This window comes from Microcaecilia unicolor, chromosome 7 (assembly GCF_901765095.1).
Source record: "Microcaecilia unicolor chromosome 7, aMicUni1.1, whole genome shotgun sequence".
NCBI lineage: Eukaryota > Metazoa > Chordata > Amphibia > Gymnophiona > Siphonopidae > Microcaecilia > Microcaecilia unicolor.
Genome location: NC_044037.1, coordinates 267,766,793 through 267,786,414, shown reverse-complemented (window position 1 = coordinate 267,786,414; position 19,622 = coordinate 267,766,793). Strand labels below are relative to the sequence as shown.

The 19,622-nt window shown below is 41.2% G+C and overlaps 1 protein-coding gene across 5 annotated transcripts in view; it reads left to right on the top strand.

Moving 5' to 3' along the window:
• Positions 1-19,622, top strand: part of R3HDM1 (R3H domain containing 1) — a 336,575-nt gene that overhangs the window by 86,846 nt on the left and 230,107 nt on the right. For all 5 annotated transcript variants that reach the window (XM_030210711.1, XM_030210710.1, XM_030210709.1 and 2 more), the window contains one exon: positions 8,185-8,299. In XM_030210711.1, the coding sequence (XP_030066571.1) occupies positions 8,185-8,299 (115 nt within the window). The remainder of the gene's footprint in view (positions 1-8,184; positions 8,300-19,622) is intronic.

The window sequence follows — 19,622 nt, the reverse complement described above, 5'->3', positions numbered from 1 at the left end:
CTGCCGGCTCACAGACAGTATCTCAGATTCCGCCTGGGCGCACGACACTTTCAGTACTGTGTGCTGCCCTTTGGGCTCGCCTCCGCCCCACGAGTGTTTACAAAGTGCCTCGTGGTGGTGGCGGCGTACCTACGCAGGCTGGGAGTGCACGTGTTCCCATATCTCGACGATTGGCTGGTCAAGAACACCTCGGAGGCAGGAGCCCTCCGGTCCATGCAGTGCACTACTCAACTCCTGGAGCTGCTGGGGTTTGTTATAAATTACCCAAAGTCCCATCTCCAGCCAACCCAGTCTCTGGAATTCATAGGAGCTCTGCTGAATACCCAGACGGCTCAGGCCTTCCTTCCCGAAGCGAGGGCCAACAACCTCCTGTCCCTCGCTTCGCAGACCAGAGCGTCTCAGCAGGTCACAGCTCGGCAGATGTTGAGACTTCTGGGTCATATGGCCTCCACAGTTCATGTGACTCCCATGGCTCGTCTTCACATGAGATCTGCTCAATGGACCCTAGCTTCCCAGTGGTTCCAAGCCACCGGGAATCTAGAAGATGTCATCCGCCTCTCCACCAGTTGCCGCACTTCACTGCTCTGGTGGACCATCCGGACCAATTTGACCCTGGGGCGTCCATTCCAAATTCCGCAGCCCACAAAGGTGCTGACGACGGATGCATCTCGCCTGGGTTGGGGAGCTCATGTCGATGGGCTTCACACCCAGGGTCTGTGGTCCCTCCAGGAAAAGGATCTGCAGATCAACCTCCTGGAGCTCCGAGCGATCTGGAACGCGCTGAAGGCTTTCAGAGATCGGCTGTCCTGCCAAATTATCCAAATTCGGACAGACAATCAGGTTGCAATGTATTACGTCAACAAGCAGGGGGGCACCGGATCTCGCCCCCTGTGTCAGGAAGCCGTCGGGCTGTGGCGTTGGGCGTGCCACTTTGGCATGCTCCTCCAAGCCACGTATCTGGCAGGCGTAAACCACAGTCTGGCCGACAGACTGAGCAGAGTCATGCAACCGCACGAGTGGTCGCTCCATTCCAGAGTGGTACGCAAGATCTTCCGAGAGTGGGGCACCCCCTCGGTGGATCTTTTCGCCTCTCAGACCAACCACAAGCTGCCTCTGTTCTGTTCCAGACTTCAGACACACGGCAGGCTAGCGTCAGATGCCTTTCTCCTTCATTGGGGGACCGGCCTCCTGTATGCTTATCCTCCCATACCTTTGGTGGGGAAGACCTTACTGAAGCTCAAGCAAGACCGCGGCACCATGATTCTGATAGCGCCCTTTTGGCCCCGTCAGATCTGGTTCCCTCTTCTTCTGGAGTTGTCCTCAGAAGAACCGTGGAGATTGGAGTGTTTTCCGACTCTCATTTCGCAGAACGACGGAGCGTTGCTGCACCCCAACCTTCAATCCCTGGCTCTCACGGCCTGGATGTTGAGGGCGTAGACTTCGCTGCGTTGGGTCTGTCTGAGGGTGTCTCCCGGGTCTTGCTTGCCTCTAGGAAGGATTCCACTAAAAAGAGTTACTTTTTCAAGTGGAGGAGGTTTGTCGTTTGGTGTGAGAGCAAGGCCCTAGAACCTCGTTCTTGCCCTGCACAGAACCTGCTTGAATACCTTCTGCACTTATCAGAGTCTGGCCTCAAGACCAACTCAGTAAGGAATCACCTTAGTGCGATTAGTGCTTACCATTATCGTGTGGAAGGTAAAGCCATCTCTGGAGAGCCTTTAGTCGTTCGATTCATGAGAGGCTTGCTTTTGTCAAAGCCCCCTATCAAGCCTCCTACAGTGTCATGGGATCTCAACGTCGTCCTCACCCAGCTGATGAAACCTCCTTTTGAGCCACTGAATTCCTGCCATCTGAAGTACTTGACCTGGAAGGTCATTTTCTTGGTGGCAGTTACTTCAGCTCGTAGGGTCAGTGAGCTTCAAGCCCTGGTAGCTCATGCTCCGTATACCAAATTTCATCACAACAGAGTAGTGCTCCGCACCCACCCAAAGTTCCTGCCGAAGGTGGTGTCGGAGTTCCATCTTAACCAGTCAATTGTCTTGCCAACATTCTTCCCCAGGCCGCATACCCGCCCTGCTGAACGTCAGTTGCACACATTGGACTGCAAGAGAGCATTGGCCTTCTACTTGGAGCGGACACAGCCCCACAGACAGTCCGCCCAATTGTTTGTTTCTTTCGACCCTAACAGGCTAGGGGTCGCTGTCGGGAAACGCACCATCTCCAATTGGCTAGCAGATTGCATTTCCTTCACTTACGCCCAGGCTGGGCTGGCTCTTGAGGGTCATGTCACGGCTCATAGTGTCAGAGCCATGGCAGCGTCAGTGGCCCACTTGAAGTCAGCCACTTTTGAAGAGATTTGCAAGGCTGCGACGTGGTCATCTGTCCACACATTCACATCACATTACTGCCTCCAGCAGGATACCCGACGCGACAGTCGGTTCGGGCAGTCGGTGCTGCAGAATCTGTTTGGGGTGTAAATCCAACTCCACCCTCCAGGACCCGAATTTATTCTGGTCAGGCTGCACTCTCAGTTAGTTGTTCTTCGTAGGTCAATTTCTGTTGTACCCTCGCCGTTGCGAGGTTCAATTGACCTGGGTTCTTGTTTTGAGTGAGCTTGAAAGCTAGGGATACCCCAGTCGTGAGAACAAGCAGCCTGCTTGTCCTCGGAGAAAGTGAATGATACATACCTGTAGCAGGTGTTCTCCGAGGACAGCAGGCTGATTGTTCTCACCTACCCTCCCTCCTCCCCTTTGGAGTTGTGTTTCATATTTTATTGCTTGTCATTCAACTGGCGGGAGCGGTCGCGCACGGGCGGGAAGACGGCCGCGCATGCGCGGTGGGCGTGCCCTGCGTGCCGACCGTCCCGCGAAGCTTTTTCCGGTTGGTGGAGGCTGCCGCGGACGTCACCCAGTCGTGAGAACAATCAGCCTGCTGTCCTCGGAGAACACCTGCTACAGGTATGTATCATTCACTCTATCTGCTACCTCATTTGCTGATTTCTGATCTGAGGAAGAAGGGCAACCTTCAAAAGCTAATCAAGAAATGTATTAAGTTATGTCCAATAAAAAAGGTATCATCTTATTTTCTTTTCCATGTTTTATTTTGTTTGATTTCTATTGATAACCTTTAAGAGTGGACTAACATGGCTACCACACCTCTCTACTTAATAATGGAAAATAAAAAATAATGCTGAACATGTAACTCTCAAAGTATATTCTCTTTTAAAAAAAGGAATGTCCAATTATCTGGATTTATGATTATCTGGACTACCCCCTGCAGAGGATAGTCCGGATAATTGGAGTCCTACTGTATATTGTAAGAAAATATCAAAATAATTATCACAAGCTTAAAAACCCACTGTTCTGTCACAAACACCATGTGTTTCACCTTCCAAAGATTGTATCAAAGTCAAATTATCAAAAGAGACATCCGCTTCAGGAACTATAGGCTGTTCAGAGTCTGTTTTTCACAAATGTTGGTATATAATAAATTCTGGATACTGGAGGATAGAATTGTTCTGGAATTTTTAAGACTTCTGATAAATAGCAATTAAAAATCATTAAAGGTGCAACTGATGGAACTTTAGGAAAATTAATAAAGTGCAAAATTTTACATCTCAAAGTATTTTCCAAGTTTTGTATTTTATTATGTAAGACTACATTATCTTTTATAAGCATTGTTTACATTACATTTCAAATTTATATTCTGCAAAACCTATTCGATCCCATTCAGATTACAGTAACAGGCAGAACACTACATCTGGGAATAACAATGTGAAAATACCACATCCACTACAATAAAATCATTTTATGATGCTTACAAAATATTAAATCTCATAAACATCAAAGTTCCAAATTGAAGATGCTTGATATATTAAAGAAGATGATTTTCTAAAAGCTTCACATCTACCCTGTTTTCCAGTGAGGAACATTTCTGTTTGATCGTATTCACATGGAGTAATTTTTCTTCAGTGTGAGATGATAATGTTAAAATCTTTTGTGAAAATTAGACCTCCAAACCTGCTACCGTATCCCATATTTTTACGGGTTTAGGAGGTAAAATAGACTTGGAGTCATTTGGAGCTTGGAAGCAATCGCATGGTTTTGCAGAATTTTCTTGGATGCAGTCTTAAATATTCACATGCCCTCACTTTCCCATGCTGTACCTTCAAGTGCAGCACCTAGCTTCAGTCCTGCCAGCCCCTGCTTGCAATCTTTGCTCCACCTCTTCGGGAGAAGGGAGGACTTCCAGAGCCAGGCCTCTTGGTGCAGGCAACGATGGCAGGGTGTAGTTTTTTTTTTTTTTTTTAAAGTTAGGTTAGAAGTCGGGTTGTTGCTTTGATTTTATGGTGGGATTCATAATGAAGGGGTTGTTGGAGTTATATCATATTATATGATTTCAATTTATTAAAATGTATTGATATATTTGCCATGATTGAATGGCTATTGTTCTCTGCCCTGCTTACCGTACTGGATGAAAGGATGGGTTATAATTCATTCTTAAACTAAATTAGATTTACAACCTAAAGGTTTTAAGCCTAGCCTGGAGTTGGCTTCCTAGCATAAAGCAATATGTGCATGTTTGGCCTAGAAAAAGGAATTGCTCATCTATAAAGAACCTACAAGAGTCAGCTGTAAAATACACAAAACTATCAGTGTTGCTTTGAAACAAGTTTCTTCTCAAGTCAAGTAATGGCCAGTATGCAGGCAGCCACCATGATAGGAAGTCCTCTTAAATTGACTGCAAACATAAGCCCAGCAGCATAAACCAGGTGCCTGGTAGGAAAAATATTATCCCTGTACCTTACAAATGCAAATTGAAAAAAAAGGAAAATGGGGGGAAAAAACAAGATAGGCAAAGATCAGGAATGAAGGAGGTGCTGGACTAGGGTTAGATAGGAACATGAGTCAGTGAAGATCTGGAGTAGAAACAATGCAACCAGGAGATAAGGCAAACAGAAGAAGACCAGGACTAGTACAGGAATAAGAGTGATAAATTAGAGGTGGGAAAATAAATATTTTGGACAATCTGAGCTGGCTTCTGGTACTAAGATACCACAGGTTAGTGACTCACATAGTAAATTGGGCTGTTGTAACATTTTGAATTTTAACAACTTAGTAACTTATAAACACTTAAGCAGGAAGCCCTATTTGATTCATTTTCAAAATAGTTGTTAATAAAATCGCTCTTTAAAAGTGTTGTCCAGCCTGTTTTCCTTTAAGAAAATTGTAATCTTGACGTGTTTAAAGTATAGTGATGAATCATCCTTTGAGGTGCGGATTATTTAAGATACTGTTCATACTCGAATATCAACCCATCCAAATATCAACTGAGAACATTTTTCCCTTAAAAAAAAAAAGGGGGGGGGGTAACTTGGATATAAACTAAAGGTTTATGTTCAAGAAATCCTCTCCTTCCCCTCTCCCCATGTCATAACCTGCAGTGATAGTCATTTCTCTCCCACTCCAACCCTTACTCCCCTCCCACGGTGACCATTGGTACCTTCGTCTCGCTGGCTACCGCTAACACAAAAGTAATTGTGCTTGGCCAGAGCAAGGAACGCACAGGCCTTGAGCATGCCCATGTGCTCAAGATCCTACTCTGGCTCAGCACAATAACTTTGTTGTCAGTGGCAGCCAGTGAGAAGGAGGTACCAATGTGAAGAGAAGTGCTGGTTGTGGGAGGGGTGGGGGGAAGAGAGGAATATGGAGAAAAATGCCACTCACTGGGAGGGTGGATAGGAAAGGAGGAGAGGGAAGTGCTGGTCACTATTCGGGGGGGAGGGGGGGGAGAGGGAACAGAGAAATTTGTGCTAACTCAGGATCTTTGCTTATATTCATTTTTTGGGCCCTTTATTTTGGGACAAAAAAATCTCGGCTTATAGTGGAATTTAAAGGCATTATTGGTAAGAATTGTTAAACGGTATTGCTCAATGGTGAAATACATATACATGTAAGTGCACTTTATAATTGTTTTTTGACTTTGTATGTGAAAGAAAAAAAAATTGAATTACACAAATGAGCCTGTAATGTGTCATGGTTGTTGACTGGTTATTGAGATTTGCAGTGGGTGTGGATTAAAATTTCATTAAATAATGAAACTGATGTACAGAATCACAGTACCTATGGTAAACTGGTGACATTAAATATATATTACCTTTTTAAAAAAAAATTTATTTCTACGTTTCAGATTATACACAACTGAGAAAAATCTTGTACAGAAAGCCAGTCAACAAGCAGTTATAGTTCAAATCACTACAGAAAGGAAAATGATTATACTTTCTGAACTGAATTCTCTACATTTCATCTCCCTATAATAGTACTTTCTTTACCACCACTATTGAGTTTTAATTTCTCTTAAAAAGTTAAGTACAGTGTCATTCTAGGTACAGTGTAATAGCAAAGGTATGCACACTTTTGGCTTTTAAATGGAAGAAAGACAACACAATTCTCTTAACTCATAGAATAAAAGAACAAAGAGGTTTTTACAATTTTGTTTTTTTTCATTTGTATTGTTTTGTTTTCAGTATTATTTAAAAAAGGTTCTGTTATGTAAAAAAATAAAGTAAAACAAAAGGGGGAGAATAGTGTGATCAACAAGACTCTTCCAAGAGATATAATGATGGAGTTAAAAAAAAAAACCCATATTGAGTACTTTGACAAACTATGTGTTCTGGACTCTCAAATTGAGTTGCCCTGGGCTAGAAGATCAAACTTCACTGCCTTTTTTTATGCCCGTAAGAATGATGACTACATATTTAATTTCTTTGAAGACTATTTGAGGTTAGCACCTTGAATTGGTTGGAACTGGGGATGCAGTTTGAGGCAGCATTCACAATACCTGAGGCACTGGAGAAGGGAGGGGGGATTGTAGTCATAATTAAAGGCAATGCCGGGTGACTTGATTTAGTCATTTGATGCAAGGTATTAGAGTAAGGATGGGCAGACATGACCCTCAAGAGCCACAACCCAGCAGTTTTTCAAGATTTCCTTAATGAATATTTTTTTTTGTTTGTTACATTTGTACCCCGCACTTTCCCACTCATGGCAGGCTCAATGCAGCTTACATATTGTATACAGGTACTTATTTGTACCTGGGGCAATGGAGGGTTAAGTGACTTGCCCAGAGTCACAAGGAGCTGCCTGTGCCTGAAGTGGGAATCAAACTCAGTTCCTCAGTTCCCCAAGACCAAAGTCCAATACCCTAACCACTAGGCCACTCCTCCACTCCATGCATGAGATTGATTTGCATGTACTGCTTCCATTATATGCAAATAGATCTCATGCATATTCATTATAGAAATCTTGAAAACCCGAAGGTTGTGACCCTCAAGGACTGTGATTGCCCATCTTTGTAATAGAGGGAACCCTGGATATAAACCTGGTTTTGGGACTATTGATACAATGACTAGATGTGGAAGAGAGAGGCAGATCCAAGGTTACATGTAAGTGTAGGCCATTAATGCAAGAATCCCAGCAAATTGAGTTGCAAGAAAGCAAAGGAGGAACTAATGGGCCAGAACAGTAGTATGAGCTCCCGGTGGCAGTTCTGAAGTTGGTGCGTGCAGTTTCTTACAGTAGAAAATAATTTTCTATTTTTACAGTGAGGGGGAGGGTGTGATTCTAGAAGTAATCGGCAATGTGACCACATAACTGCATGCTGCCCAGTTACCGCATGAGTAGCATTTGAGCCCTTACCACCTTCTAAATAAGTGGCAGTAAGGGCTTGGGTAGTAAATAGCCACACTAATTTTAATATTAGCACACAGCCATTTACTGCCCCATTTAAAAGAAAAAAAAAAAGAAAGGCCTTTTTCCTGCTGTGGTAAAAATAAAATGGCCCAACGCGTGCCAATTTCACTCGCCTAAACTAATGCAGGCCCCTTTTTACTGCGGCTTAGTAAAGGGCCCCTTAGTATGCTTACATTACTACTCAAAAGCATCATATTTTGTATTTCTTTAAAACAGCTATCATCCCTTTGGGATTGATCCTTATTTCAGTTTTCTTTTTTGTAAATAATAGCAAGTATAAATTCTTTGGCCAATAAAAAAGAAAAAAAGCCAGGAATTAGACTAGCAGAGGGGAAAATGATAGTGTAAATGGTCAGGATGGCAAAGTGATGTTCTGAATCATATAGTCATTTACTGTGTTCCCCCCCCCCCCCCCCCCTTTTTGTTTTAATTTCAGGAGACTGTGCAAATTAATTTGGTACAATCATTTGAAACAGAAGAAGAACCCCCAACAGATGAAACTGAAAAAGAAAAGATTGCTGATAAATTGCCCAGAAAAATGCTTTCAAGAGGTTTGCATCCTGTTAGTTCTTAATATTGTATTTCTCATTACTGAAGTGCAGGCTAAGTAGCTTCGATACTTGATTTTTACTGTAAGTAAGTTTAAACTCTTAATTTCCAAAATCATTTTCTGTGATAGGTAGCAATGTGTCCGGTGTTTGCAGTTTTGTAATTGGCAGAGTTTCTATTCTGAGGGGCCAACATTTTTTTTAATGTTGACTTGTTTTCATTGGCTTCAGAATTCTGTAAAACATAATTAAACTTTACCACAGGCACAAATTCTGTGAAGAGTGAAATAATTTCTCCTCATACTGTTACAGTCCACATAAAGCCACAGTTGTATCCTTATTTGGAACCTGTTTATATATAAAACTGTGTGGGTAAATTGCAGACTTGGCCACTCTTTAAAAACAAAAAAGAAATTATTTTGGATGCTGTCTGTGCTTTCAGTTCAGCGCACTGATATTTGGCAAATCATTACAGCAAGCAGTTCTGGTTCTTATACTCTGCACTATTACAAAGATTGTATAAATTGTGCTCTATCTAACTCTTTGGCTCTCAGGGCTAGCATTTTGCTGTCCACTTGAATAGCTTGAGTTAAGGAATGTTCATTTTATACATATTGGAATGATTTTTAGGAGTTAGTTTTATTTTCCTTTAAAAAAAAAAAGATCTACAAGAAATTTTCATTAAAATTGTAGCATTCCATTATAAATAGTAACATCCAATATCTGTATAACAAAAACTGAAATGAAATGGGGGAAGCATGCAGAGCATGGCTCATGAAATTCTTTCTAACCAAGTATAGAGAACAACCTAACGCTATACTGACACTTCTATAAATCACTTTTTTAAAATATCTTTATCACTTTTAATAATGTAGGTACCAATCATATATCTTCTGGGCCTCAGCAGCAACTTTTTGCACATAGAGACCTCACGCTACGACTTGCTGGCATCGTCATCGGTCCCACCAAAAATGGAGCATTATTTAGTGAGATGCTATAGCATAAGTTTTTCTTAATGAAGGACTGAGTCTTGGTGCAGCAGAGGCGAAACATGACTGGGGGTCCTTATAACGGATTATGCTTACATGAGTACATAAGTATTGCCATACTGGGACAGACCAAAGGTCCATCAAGCCCAGCATCCTATTTCCAACAGTGGCCAATCTGGGTCACAAATACCTGGCAAGATCCCAGAAAAGTACAAAACATTTTATACTGCTTATGCCAGAAATAGTGGATTTTCCCCAAGTCCAATTTATTAATGGTCTATGGACTTTTCCTTTAGGAAGTTGTCCAAACCTTTTTTGAACTCTGCTAAGCTAACCGCCTTTTCCACATTCTCTGGCAATGAGTTCCAGAGTTTAATTACATATTGAGTAAAGAAACTTTCTCAGATTCGTTTTAAATTTACTACTTTGTGGCTTCATCGCATGCCCCCTAGTCCTAGTATTTTTGGAAAGCGTAAACAGACGCTTCGCTTCTACCTGTTCAACTCCACTCATGATTTTATAGACTTCTATCATATCTCCCCTCAGCCGCCTTTTCTCCAAGCTGTAGAGCCCTAGCCACTTTAGCTTTTCCTCATAGGGAAGTTGTCCCATCCCCTTTATCATTTTCGTCGCCTTTCTCTGCATCTTTTCTAATTTCACTATATGCGATACCAAGGCATTATAACGTCCTCATTTTTGTTTTCCATTCCTTTCCTAAAGATACCTAACATTCTATTTGCTTCCTTAGCCGCAGCAGCACACCGAGCAGAAGCTTTCAACTTATCATCAACGATGACACCTAGATCCCTTTTTTGGTTGGTGACTCCTAACATGGAACCTTGCATGATGTAGCTATGAAAAATAAGTGTTTGTGCCTTTATGAAAATTTAAATAATTTTTGATAATTTGTTATTTTGAGAGGTAAATTTGAATATTAAAATAATTGTATTTAAGATTATTTGGGGATTGATGATGAGGCCAGAAAGTCATAGAGTGAGGTCTCTATATGCAAAAAGTTGCTGCTGAGGTATGGAAGGTATATGATTGGTACCTACATTATTAAAAGAGATGTAGTATCAGTATAGCGTTGGGTTGTTCTGTACTTTGAATTTGTCACCTAAGTTAATATTTGGACTTTTAATTTGATTTATTCTTTCCAACCTTTGCATGTTCTTGTGTATGTGTGTTGGGGCAGTTGCTGGTGTTAGTTTTTGTGGGTGGGGATGGCGGGGCAGTTGCGGGTACGTTTTCCAGAGTGGGGCATTTTGTGGGCTGGATAGTTGTGGGGGTGTACATTTTGGGGGTTGGGCAGTTGGAAAGGGTGGTGGGGCAGTTACAGAAAGTATTTTTGGGGTAGTTGATGAGGGGTAGTTTTAGTGGGGCAGGGCTGTTGCAAGGAGTACATTTTATTGCAGTGGGAGTAGCCTGGGGGTTAGAAGAGGAAGAGAACAGGAAAAAGCAATTTCAAAGGAGGAATTCCCTAACTGCTACAGAAAATGGAACGTCTCCCATTGAATTGCCTTGCATCTTTTTTTTTTTTTTTTTTTTTGGTTGGGGGTGAGGGGGTTATTTTTCTGGAAGACCTGGTCCAATTTGGCCTATTTTCAAACTCATTGTGGTTTTTTTTTTTTTTAACCATTCCCCTTCCCCACACCCCTTGCCAGATTTAATGGAATGTGATGAGTTATTTTACTACTTATCTACTACTTATTTCTAAAGCGCTACTAGACGTACGCACCGCTGTACACTTGAACATGAAGAGACAGTCCCTGCTCAACAGAGCTTACAATCTAATTAGGACAGACCCCCAGATGGACAGAGTTTTCTTGACCCTTTTTATGTAATCCTTTCCAAATTCCATTCAGTTGGAAAGAACAAAATTAAAAAAACAGCTCAGTATTTTTCCTTTAAACAAGGAAACACTGGCTTATGGCATCATAAAATCTTCACTCCTACAAGATGGCCATTTTTACTGTATCTTATAGGTTCTTTCAGGCAGTAATGTGACTGTTTCATAGTTAATTTAACTTCATAAGCTGCAGTTTTTCTCAGAGGACAAGCAGGATACATTTATTTATTTTATGTTTTGCTCATGCCTTTCAAATAGAAGTTGTTCAAAGCAAGTTACCTTCAGGTGTTGTAGGTATTTCCTGTTCCTGGAGGGTTCACAATCTAAGTTTGTACCTCCAGCAAGGTGATTTGAATCTGGCTTGCCCAGTTCCCAGTCTGCTGCTACTCCACTCTGATGGTATCCACTTAAAAAAAGACTCCAACTCAGAAAAGATTTTGAAGCTTATGCGCCTTACTTCCTACATGGCTTTGCCTTGCAGGATCTCCTCGGTCTTTTTTTCTGCAGTGTCCATAAGATGTACTTGTTCTTCCATCTCTTTCTCTAATATTTTTCCTTAAATATGTGCTTATCATGTATGGACTTCTTTTGTCTCAGTGTGGCAGGTACGATTTGTCAGTTGATTAATACGTTTTCTACGATTTTTCACATTCACCTGTAGTCACCCTTAATGACGTGTGCAGTGCCTTGGGCCTGATAAAACGTTTTCTTTTCCATTTTCTGTTTCTAGATGATGGAGAGGGATTTGTTTCTATGAAAAGCACGGCTAGAAGATCTTTGACATTTCTAAGTCTGATCCACTGGCATCTGTTCCAAGGGTCCAGGAGCTGCCTTGGGCACTCGGGATATATCAATACTTGAAAGAGCATTGATCTCCTACATTGTTGCATTCATAGTGACCATTGAGAACCATTGACAGAAGAAGAGGAAGGATTAATCATCATCTTTATTGTCACTGAGCACCAACAGTATTGAATGAAGGCCCATCGAACCTTGTTTGGAAAAATGTATCAGGAGTATCACGGTATTGGCGGCCACTCTTCTTAAAGGGGGTCCTGCTAGAGATCCCGTCATTCTCAATATTTGAGGGGTAGTGCCAGTCTCCAGGAATTTGGGATGAGGCAACAGGTAAACCTCTCTTACCTACTGCACCTTTTTTTGAGCATTGACTTAGCAGCCTTCAAGGAGTTGCTTGATGGGATGATCAGTGAGAGATTTGCTCAGTTCCTTGCTCAGTGCAATGACTTTGCTTTGACTTCATCAACATTGTTGCACAGATTCCTGGATCCTCTAAACCCATGCTCAGCCCAGAGATGCTTAACCCTAGTGCCTTGAAGGATTTCTGAGTTGGTACTGTCTATCCCAGTCTTGATCTCTTGTGCGTCAGAGGAGGAATCTTTGTATTGTACATTGGAATCTGTATGTCTGCATTCAAGGCCTGCCCTCCCTGAGGCCTTGATTTCTAGCTATGTGCAGACCCAATCTCTCTGTTAGAGGAGTACTCCATATATGAGTCAAAGCATTGCTTAAATTCACTTATGGAGTTGTCCAAAGAGGGTGGCTCTGCTGGTATGCCTTCAGGTATCTCTTTTCTGCTTGATAAAAGAAAGCAAGTCCCCCAGAGGATCTCTCCTTCACCAATTCTATTAGGAAAATGGTTAATGCCATTCTATTAAAGTTAGAGATGGAGGAGAAACTCATGGCAAACTTTTTGGACTTTTTTTTTTGGGAGCTGCCTCCCACAAGGAAGGCATGGCCATACCCATTAATATCCTGAAGGATTTGCAGATGAGAATGTGGGAGATTTCTCCTCCACTCTCCACCCCCTCCCTGCCAGTCTGTGGACTCCGTTAACAAAAAGGCAGACTCTATGTATAGAATTCAGAATGTTCCCAGATTTGAAAAACTGCTTCACATCAATTGTGGTAGCTGAATCTATTTTCAAGGGGATCAAAAGTTCTGAGTCTTGCACCTTATGCCCCCCAGGAAAAGATGATTGAACTTTGGATTTTTTGGGGAGAAAATTTATTCTGAAGACTATGTTTTCTTCCTACATAGTTTCTTACTCATAGGCCTGTATGTGCAAGACAGGAGTTTACAGATTATCTCCCTCGAGACAAATGTGCTCAACTTTGGCAATTAATGGGCAAAGGGAAGGAATGTTGAAAACACATAGGTTGACCATTAGATGCATGCAAAATGGCATCAAGCTTCTGTGATGGTCATTGGAACTTGCAGACTATCATGGTTGGCATCTTTAAACCTCTATAAAGACATGCAGGAAAGGCTTCCTGATGTGTCATGCCATAGAGATAATCTCTTTAGAGCACAAGTCAAAAGGCAGCTTTCTCATTAGTACTGTTTAATAATTACGTTCTTTTCCCAGTCCACCTCTGACCTAGCCTCCCCTTCTTACAGATGGTATATGACTGGGTACAAAAGGAAAATCTACTGCTGTAAGATATAGTTATATCTTTCTTATTCCAGACATAATGTAGTGTGGTTGCTGTGTTTAGTCCACTTTAAAAGTCAGTAAATAGAAAAAAAAAAAAGTAAAACAAGGTAATACTTTCTTTGTATTTAGTTGTTTATTAATCATTCTAGACACTCAGCAAGGATGTTGCACTCATCCTGGACATCAGAAAGCCAGAAGTCCCAACTTGATTCTCATGTGAAGTTTGGAGGGAAGCTAAAGGTTTTCACAATTGGCCCCTTGTATGTTCTAAAGATCTCTGTCAAGGATACCAACTGCACCTATTTGACGTCTGATAAAATTGCACACAGAGAGTATCATTGCAAAACTGTCAACACTGGGAGATACTACAAAGGAGCTCATCCTTTTTAGTGGCCAGTATCGTTGAACCTCTTCCATCAGGGAAAAAAAGGGCAGGGAGTTTACTCAAAGTATTTCTTAGTCACAAAAGATGATTTCATTCTAACTTATAATGAATGGCCTTGAACAAGTTTTTGTTTCAAGACAAGCTCAAGATGGTTTCTATAGGCATTTTAATCCCCACTTTTGCAAAAAGTAACTGGTTGTGTTCTTTGGATCTCCAGAATTCATATACCCACATGTGAGGGAATCTATAGGGTGCTGCCCCTTTCCCTTAAGAATACTCCTTCACAGAATCAGAACAACCTTAAGCTCCATAGTTCTGCCCAAAGAAGAAGTGACAACTGGAAGAATGAAACCATGAAGAGAGCTGTCCATCTGGGGTAAAATAAAAGGCAGGGCCAGAGTTGCATTAAGGAGGCCCAGGGAAGGGATAAGCCACCCTACAGTTTATGGCTTCACTACTTACATGTAACTACTAGAATCTGGCTCAGAATATGCATGAGATTGATTTGCATGTACTGCTTCCATTATATGCAAATAGATCTCAAGAAATGACTCACTTAACAGTTCTCTGTGCTGTCCAAGGGCATAACCTTTGTACCTACCAGTCACCATGACCCCTTCCAATTGTGACTAGACTTGGAACAATGTATACACTAACTTCAATTACAATTATATTTTGATACATTAGGGATTTGAACTTCTGATCATTTGGTAATACGGGAATGTTCTACTTGGACATTTCTGGGTTTTTTAGATCCCGTGTTGCAGATATTGAAAGCTATGATTTTGAAGAAAGTAGAACAAGTCAAGGCAGGCACCTTACCTAAAGAAGAACAGGTGGCATTAAGAGTGCTCAATTTGGACGATTCTATTGTTATCAGAAGGGCTACTAAAGGAGGAGCCATAATGGTGATGCCATTGGAAATGCCTTTGGAATGCTCTGCCAAGATCCATCCGAACAATCAACGACCATCTACCATTCAGAAAAATGTTGAAGACCCATCTCTTCAAGATAGCTTACCCTAATGACCCAACTTAACTTTTTAAGCCCACCCACATGATTCCTGCCCCGATGATTATTATACCTTTGACCATGTCTCACAATCTCCTTATGCTCATTCCTCAATCTCTTCCTGTCCATCCTTCCTACTCCTTACTCCTCCCAATCTCTTCTCCTTTTGCTCTTCCTATCTTTGTTTACCTCTCCATGCTCAATTTACATATCCTCAAAACCCCGCTACTACTATGTTTACTACAACTTGTAACATTCTCCTTCAAGACTTGTAACTCTATTTACTATGTAAGCCACATTGAACCTGCTATGTGTGGGAAAGCGCAGGGTACAAATGTAATTAATATAATAATAATAATGTACATGGAAGAAGCTGTTTGTCAATTGTCTGATACTGAAGTTTATGTAGAACTCTCTAGGGCAGCATTTTTCAACTGGTATGTCGTGGCACATTGGTGTACCGTGGACTAGTATTTGATTGTTCATCACCTGTTTTAAAGACAGGATACTAGCCATATTAGTTTGATTCACAGTATTTACAGTAGAAAATTGCAGTGACAAGGCCTTAGAAACAACTGTCCAAATCAATTCCAATGTAGATTCTGTTGGTCGCTGTAAAATTAACTCAAAATATGAAACAGACCTTGTTTCAACTTGGAACCCTTCAATAGCCGCTCTAAATCCAGCAAGTTGCTCTTCTGATGCTGTACCTGTTGCACTCCCTTGACTGACCACTGCTGAGCTCTGTTGATCCGGAGAGGAAGACGTCAATTCCTCTTACACTTCACCTCTCTCATTTCTCTGTTCTGGTAAAAATTGCTGAGTCAGAGCAGCAGGATCCGGAAATCCCAACAGAGACCCCGGGGGGGGGGGGCACTTCACAATTCGGGAGAGACATAGTTTGAGCTGAAGTCTGGCAATGCTCCCTTCCTGGCAGTGGCGCTCAGCCCACTGCTCTTGCTGCTTACTAGGCCACTTCCTCTGTCAAATGTTCTACATAGTTCCTTGGAGTTCATTTGAAAAGAAAAAATAATGGTCTGTGGTTGCTGGATAGCCTGTTAAAACTAGTGAAAACTGGGTATCCTGCCAGTACTTGTTGGAAACACATTATGAAAATGAGGTGAGCACTGTAGTTATCTGCAGAGATATATTATCTGTCCTCGTTAATTCTTAATATATTCCGATTTCAAGGGAAGCACAAAATGACCAGTACAGTGAGACCAGCAACAGTGATTGGAACTCCAGAGATTCAGACTTCTTTCAACTGCCAGTTAAAAAGGTACAGAGCTAAGCAAAGTTAGTGGCTTTAGAGTGCAGCTTATAAAGTTCTTGATTTAACAAAGGTGCTGGCAGACATGTTGCTTCCCTTCCCCCCTGTGTACTGATTGGCATGTACTAGGTGAATTTGAGCCTGCAAATAGGTGGGAAAATGTGGGATATAAATGTAACAAATACATAAATAAAATTTATAGTGCATGTACCTGGTATGTGTAAACCATGCAGCCATAAACTGTCAAATCAAACTTGCTAAGCATAAGCTCAGAAGAGAACAGATTTTAATAAGGAGTTCACATGGATGGAAGGATGCACCCCAATCACAATAAATAAATGTCATGGGAAGAGGGAGTATGGCTGCCCATGATACCAACAAAGAAGCAATGAGGGCTTGTTTCAGAGGAGGCATTCTTCCAGTTCTTGGCACTCGCAAGAGTTTGTAGTCTAGTGTAAGTTGAGGAAAGGGGAAGTAGGGTGAGATTGGCAATGATGAGGTGAAGCATGTTTTACATTTTTGATTCCAAAGAAAAATTCTCTGAAATAATTCAAAGGTGGTTGTTTTAATGGAAGAAAAATACTTGGCATCCTGAGACTACGTTAGACTTTGTCTGAAAGATTGAGCAGACATATAAAACTGCATTTGAATCTTTTACAGTTGCACGCTTGTTTTAAAGATCTCGGAGTAGTATTTTCTTATGAGAGAAATTGGCATTTAAGCGGCAAATTAACTCTTAATGAAGGTTGGCAACCTATTGGAAGAACAGCTAGTGACATTGTGATCAATGTTCCTTTTACACGATGTTATAAGCATCCTACTATATGGATCAGAAATTGGGGTAGCAGTGTGTTTTGCATGGTCTTACCACTTGCTCTTAAACATATTTATTTATTCAGCTGCCTGTGTGGGTTGTGCTAGATTGTCCAGACAATCAGACAGATAAAAGTAAGACTCACTGAGTACCAACATTGTATTAGAGCAAATAAATTCTCTAAACCTTTGGTAGCTCATTGTGTGGAAAAGAAACATGGATTTGCATATCTATAATATATAATACTAGAGCAGCTGTACCCTTCAGAGCACTGCAGGAACATAGTTGGCAATTGTGACAGTATGAGCAGAAATAGATTTTCCTTTTTGGCACTGTGGCCCCATGAGGTTTGAACGTAGCAGTTGGCGGCTTTCTTCTGAATGAAGGAGTTGAACCAACTGGGAAGGAAGAAGAAGATGGAGCTTCATGCTGAATTTTTAAACATTGACTTTCCAGCAGCCATTTTATTTAGAGGATTGCAGACAGAGTAGTGGATTGTTTCCCCTGATGCAGCAACTGGCAAATCAGGGACTCCCTGTTGGGATATAGCTTTGATCTGTTTTGCTAGGAGTATACTATAGAGGAGCTATGGAAAATGGACATTTCTAAGCTAAGTAAACAACTCTTAATTTGAAAAGTGACTTTGCAAGAGATTGTTTTAGCATACTGTCCTGGAGAAGATTGGGATAGTTTTTACTGTGACCTCATATGATTTAAATGTGGGTTTTTTTTTAATGATGTGATGATATAGCATAAACTCCAGTGGAGATATAAATGGAGCAGAATATCTGAGGTCTTTTTTTTCTCCATGATACCTTTTTAAAAAGTTTTTTTTTCTTGTGGTTCGGTAGACCTCTCTCAATATTTACTGATATTCAGGAAACAGTTCTGGAGATTTTCTTGGTAAGACTGTGAAACCCATCATCACAATTTCCTCTCTGGTGTTTCCTGCTGTGTGAGGCTCTACGTTGTTACATTGCAGCAAAATTTCCTCCTTGTGCTTTGGAACTCTTCTTAAGCATTCTTTCAAAGATTTCAGGGTTGCATTGTAACACTTTTGACTAATCCTCTGATTGTCCTTTACACGTTCATCAACCTTTCTTATGTGAGACTCGTCACGTGTTTTTGATCACATGAATCAGGCCTTCACGGTCTATAATCTTTACATTTTTGTCCCAGCAATGCACAGTATTCCCATCAGTGTAGTCATCACCATAAACAACCTGCATGCTGTTATGAATTTCAGTTGGAGGAACTCCTTCAACAGTCAGAATTTCTATAATGGCATGTTGCTTAAATTGCACGGACAAATACTGTGTTCTTCCGTTTCACATGCAATAGCAAAACAGCCTTTTCACATAAAATCTTCTTGCCAACTGAGATGAAGGAGGAGATATCAAAGAACAAATGAACATGTGTAGCATGTCGGTTCTGCCATCTGTTGATAAATTGTTGAGGTAGAGGCGTTACTTTTCATTTAACCCTCATATATGTAAAGAGTGCTCAGACAAGTTGAGAGACTGCCACAATCACATAAAGGCACCACAGCACAACTATGTATAATCATAGCATTGAAATATGCATTTTGTAAAAAAAAAAAAAAAAAAACAACTTATTTTTTTAAAACTATTTTGAGGGGCATTTTCAATGTGACATCCAAGTTGGAATAGAAACATCCCACTCATAATGTCCAAAACTGATATCCATCTCGCGTGTATTTTCTAACAGGCAATATGTATGATGGGCGTTCCTGTGCTAAAGATGTCCAGCATTTACAGCCATTTTACAAACTGGAATGTCCAACATATGGCAAAAAAGCAGGGACAAGGATGTCTGTGTGGCAGCATTCTTAGAACAATGACCACACAGATGTCCCTGCAGAGCAGAGAGGCAGCCTAATGGTTAGTGCAATGGACTTTAAACCAAAGGACCCAAGTTCAAATCCCACTTTAACTCTCTTATTTTGTAATTGTGAGCTCTCCAGGAGCAGAAAAATATATACTGTACTTGAATTACACCACTTCAGTAGCCTTCAGACTTGCAGGTGGCCTCTGTATTTAGGTACAGTAGGTATGGAGGGCTCACAATAAAAAAAAAAAGAGTGGACTTTGAACCTGTGTCCCTTGGTTAGCACAGTGGACTGTAAGCCACTAAACTACTCCTCAGACATCCTTGCTAAGAATGCTCATAATACCTAAAGCTGTCATAGAGCCTGGTATCACCTTTCAGTTTCACTTTCAGGGAAGAGGGCGGTAGATAGCAACCACTGGGGGATTACAGGGGTGTCATGTCTTAATCCCTTCAGTGATCAGCTGCTCAATTGGAGCACCTTTTTGTACCCTGGACATAACTGAAACAGGTATAACTTAGATCTAGGGTTACCCACTTTCATGCACCGCACCCTGCCGCACAGTCACGTTGACACCCCAAGAAAGCCAGATTTTATAAGCAGTGAAATTACTGGTAAAAGTAACAAACACATTTTCTTCTGTACTCAGCTAAATATAAAATTTAAAAAATATGTACATTTTCAAGAAAGCAAATATCCATGAG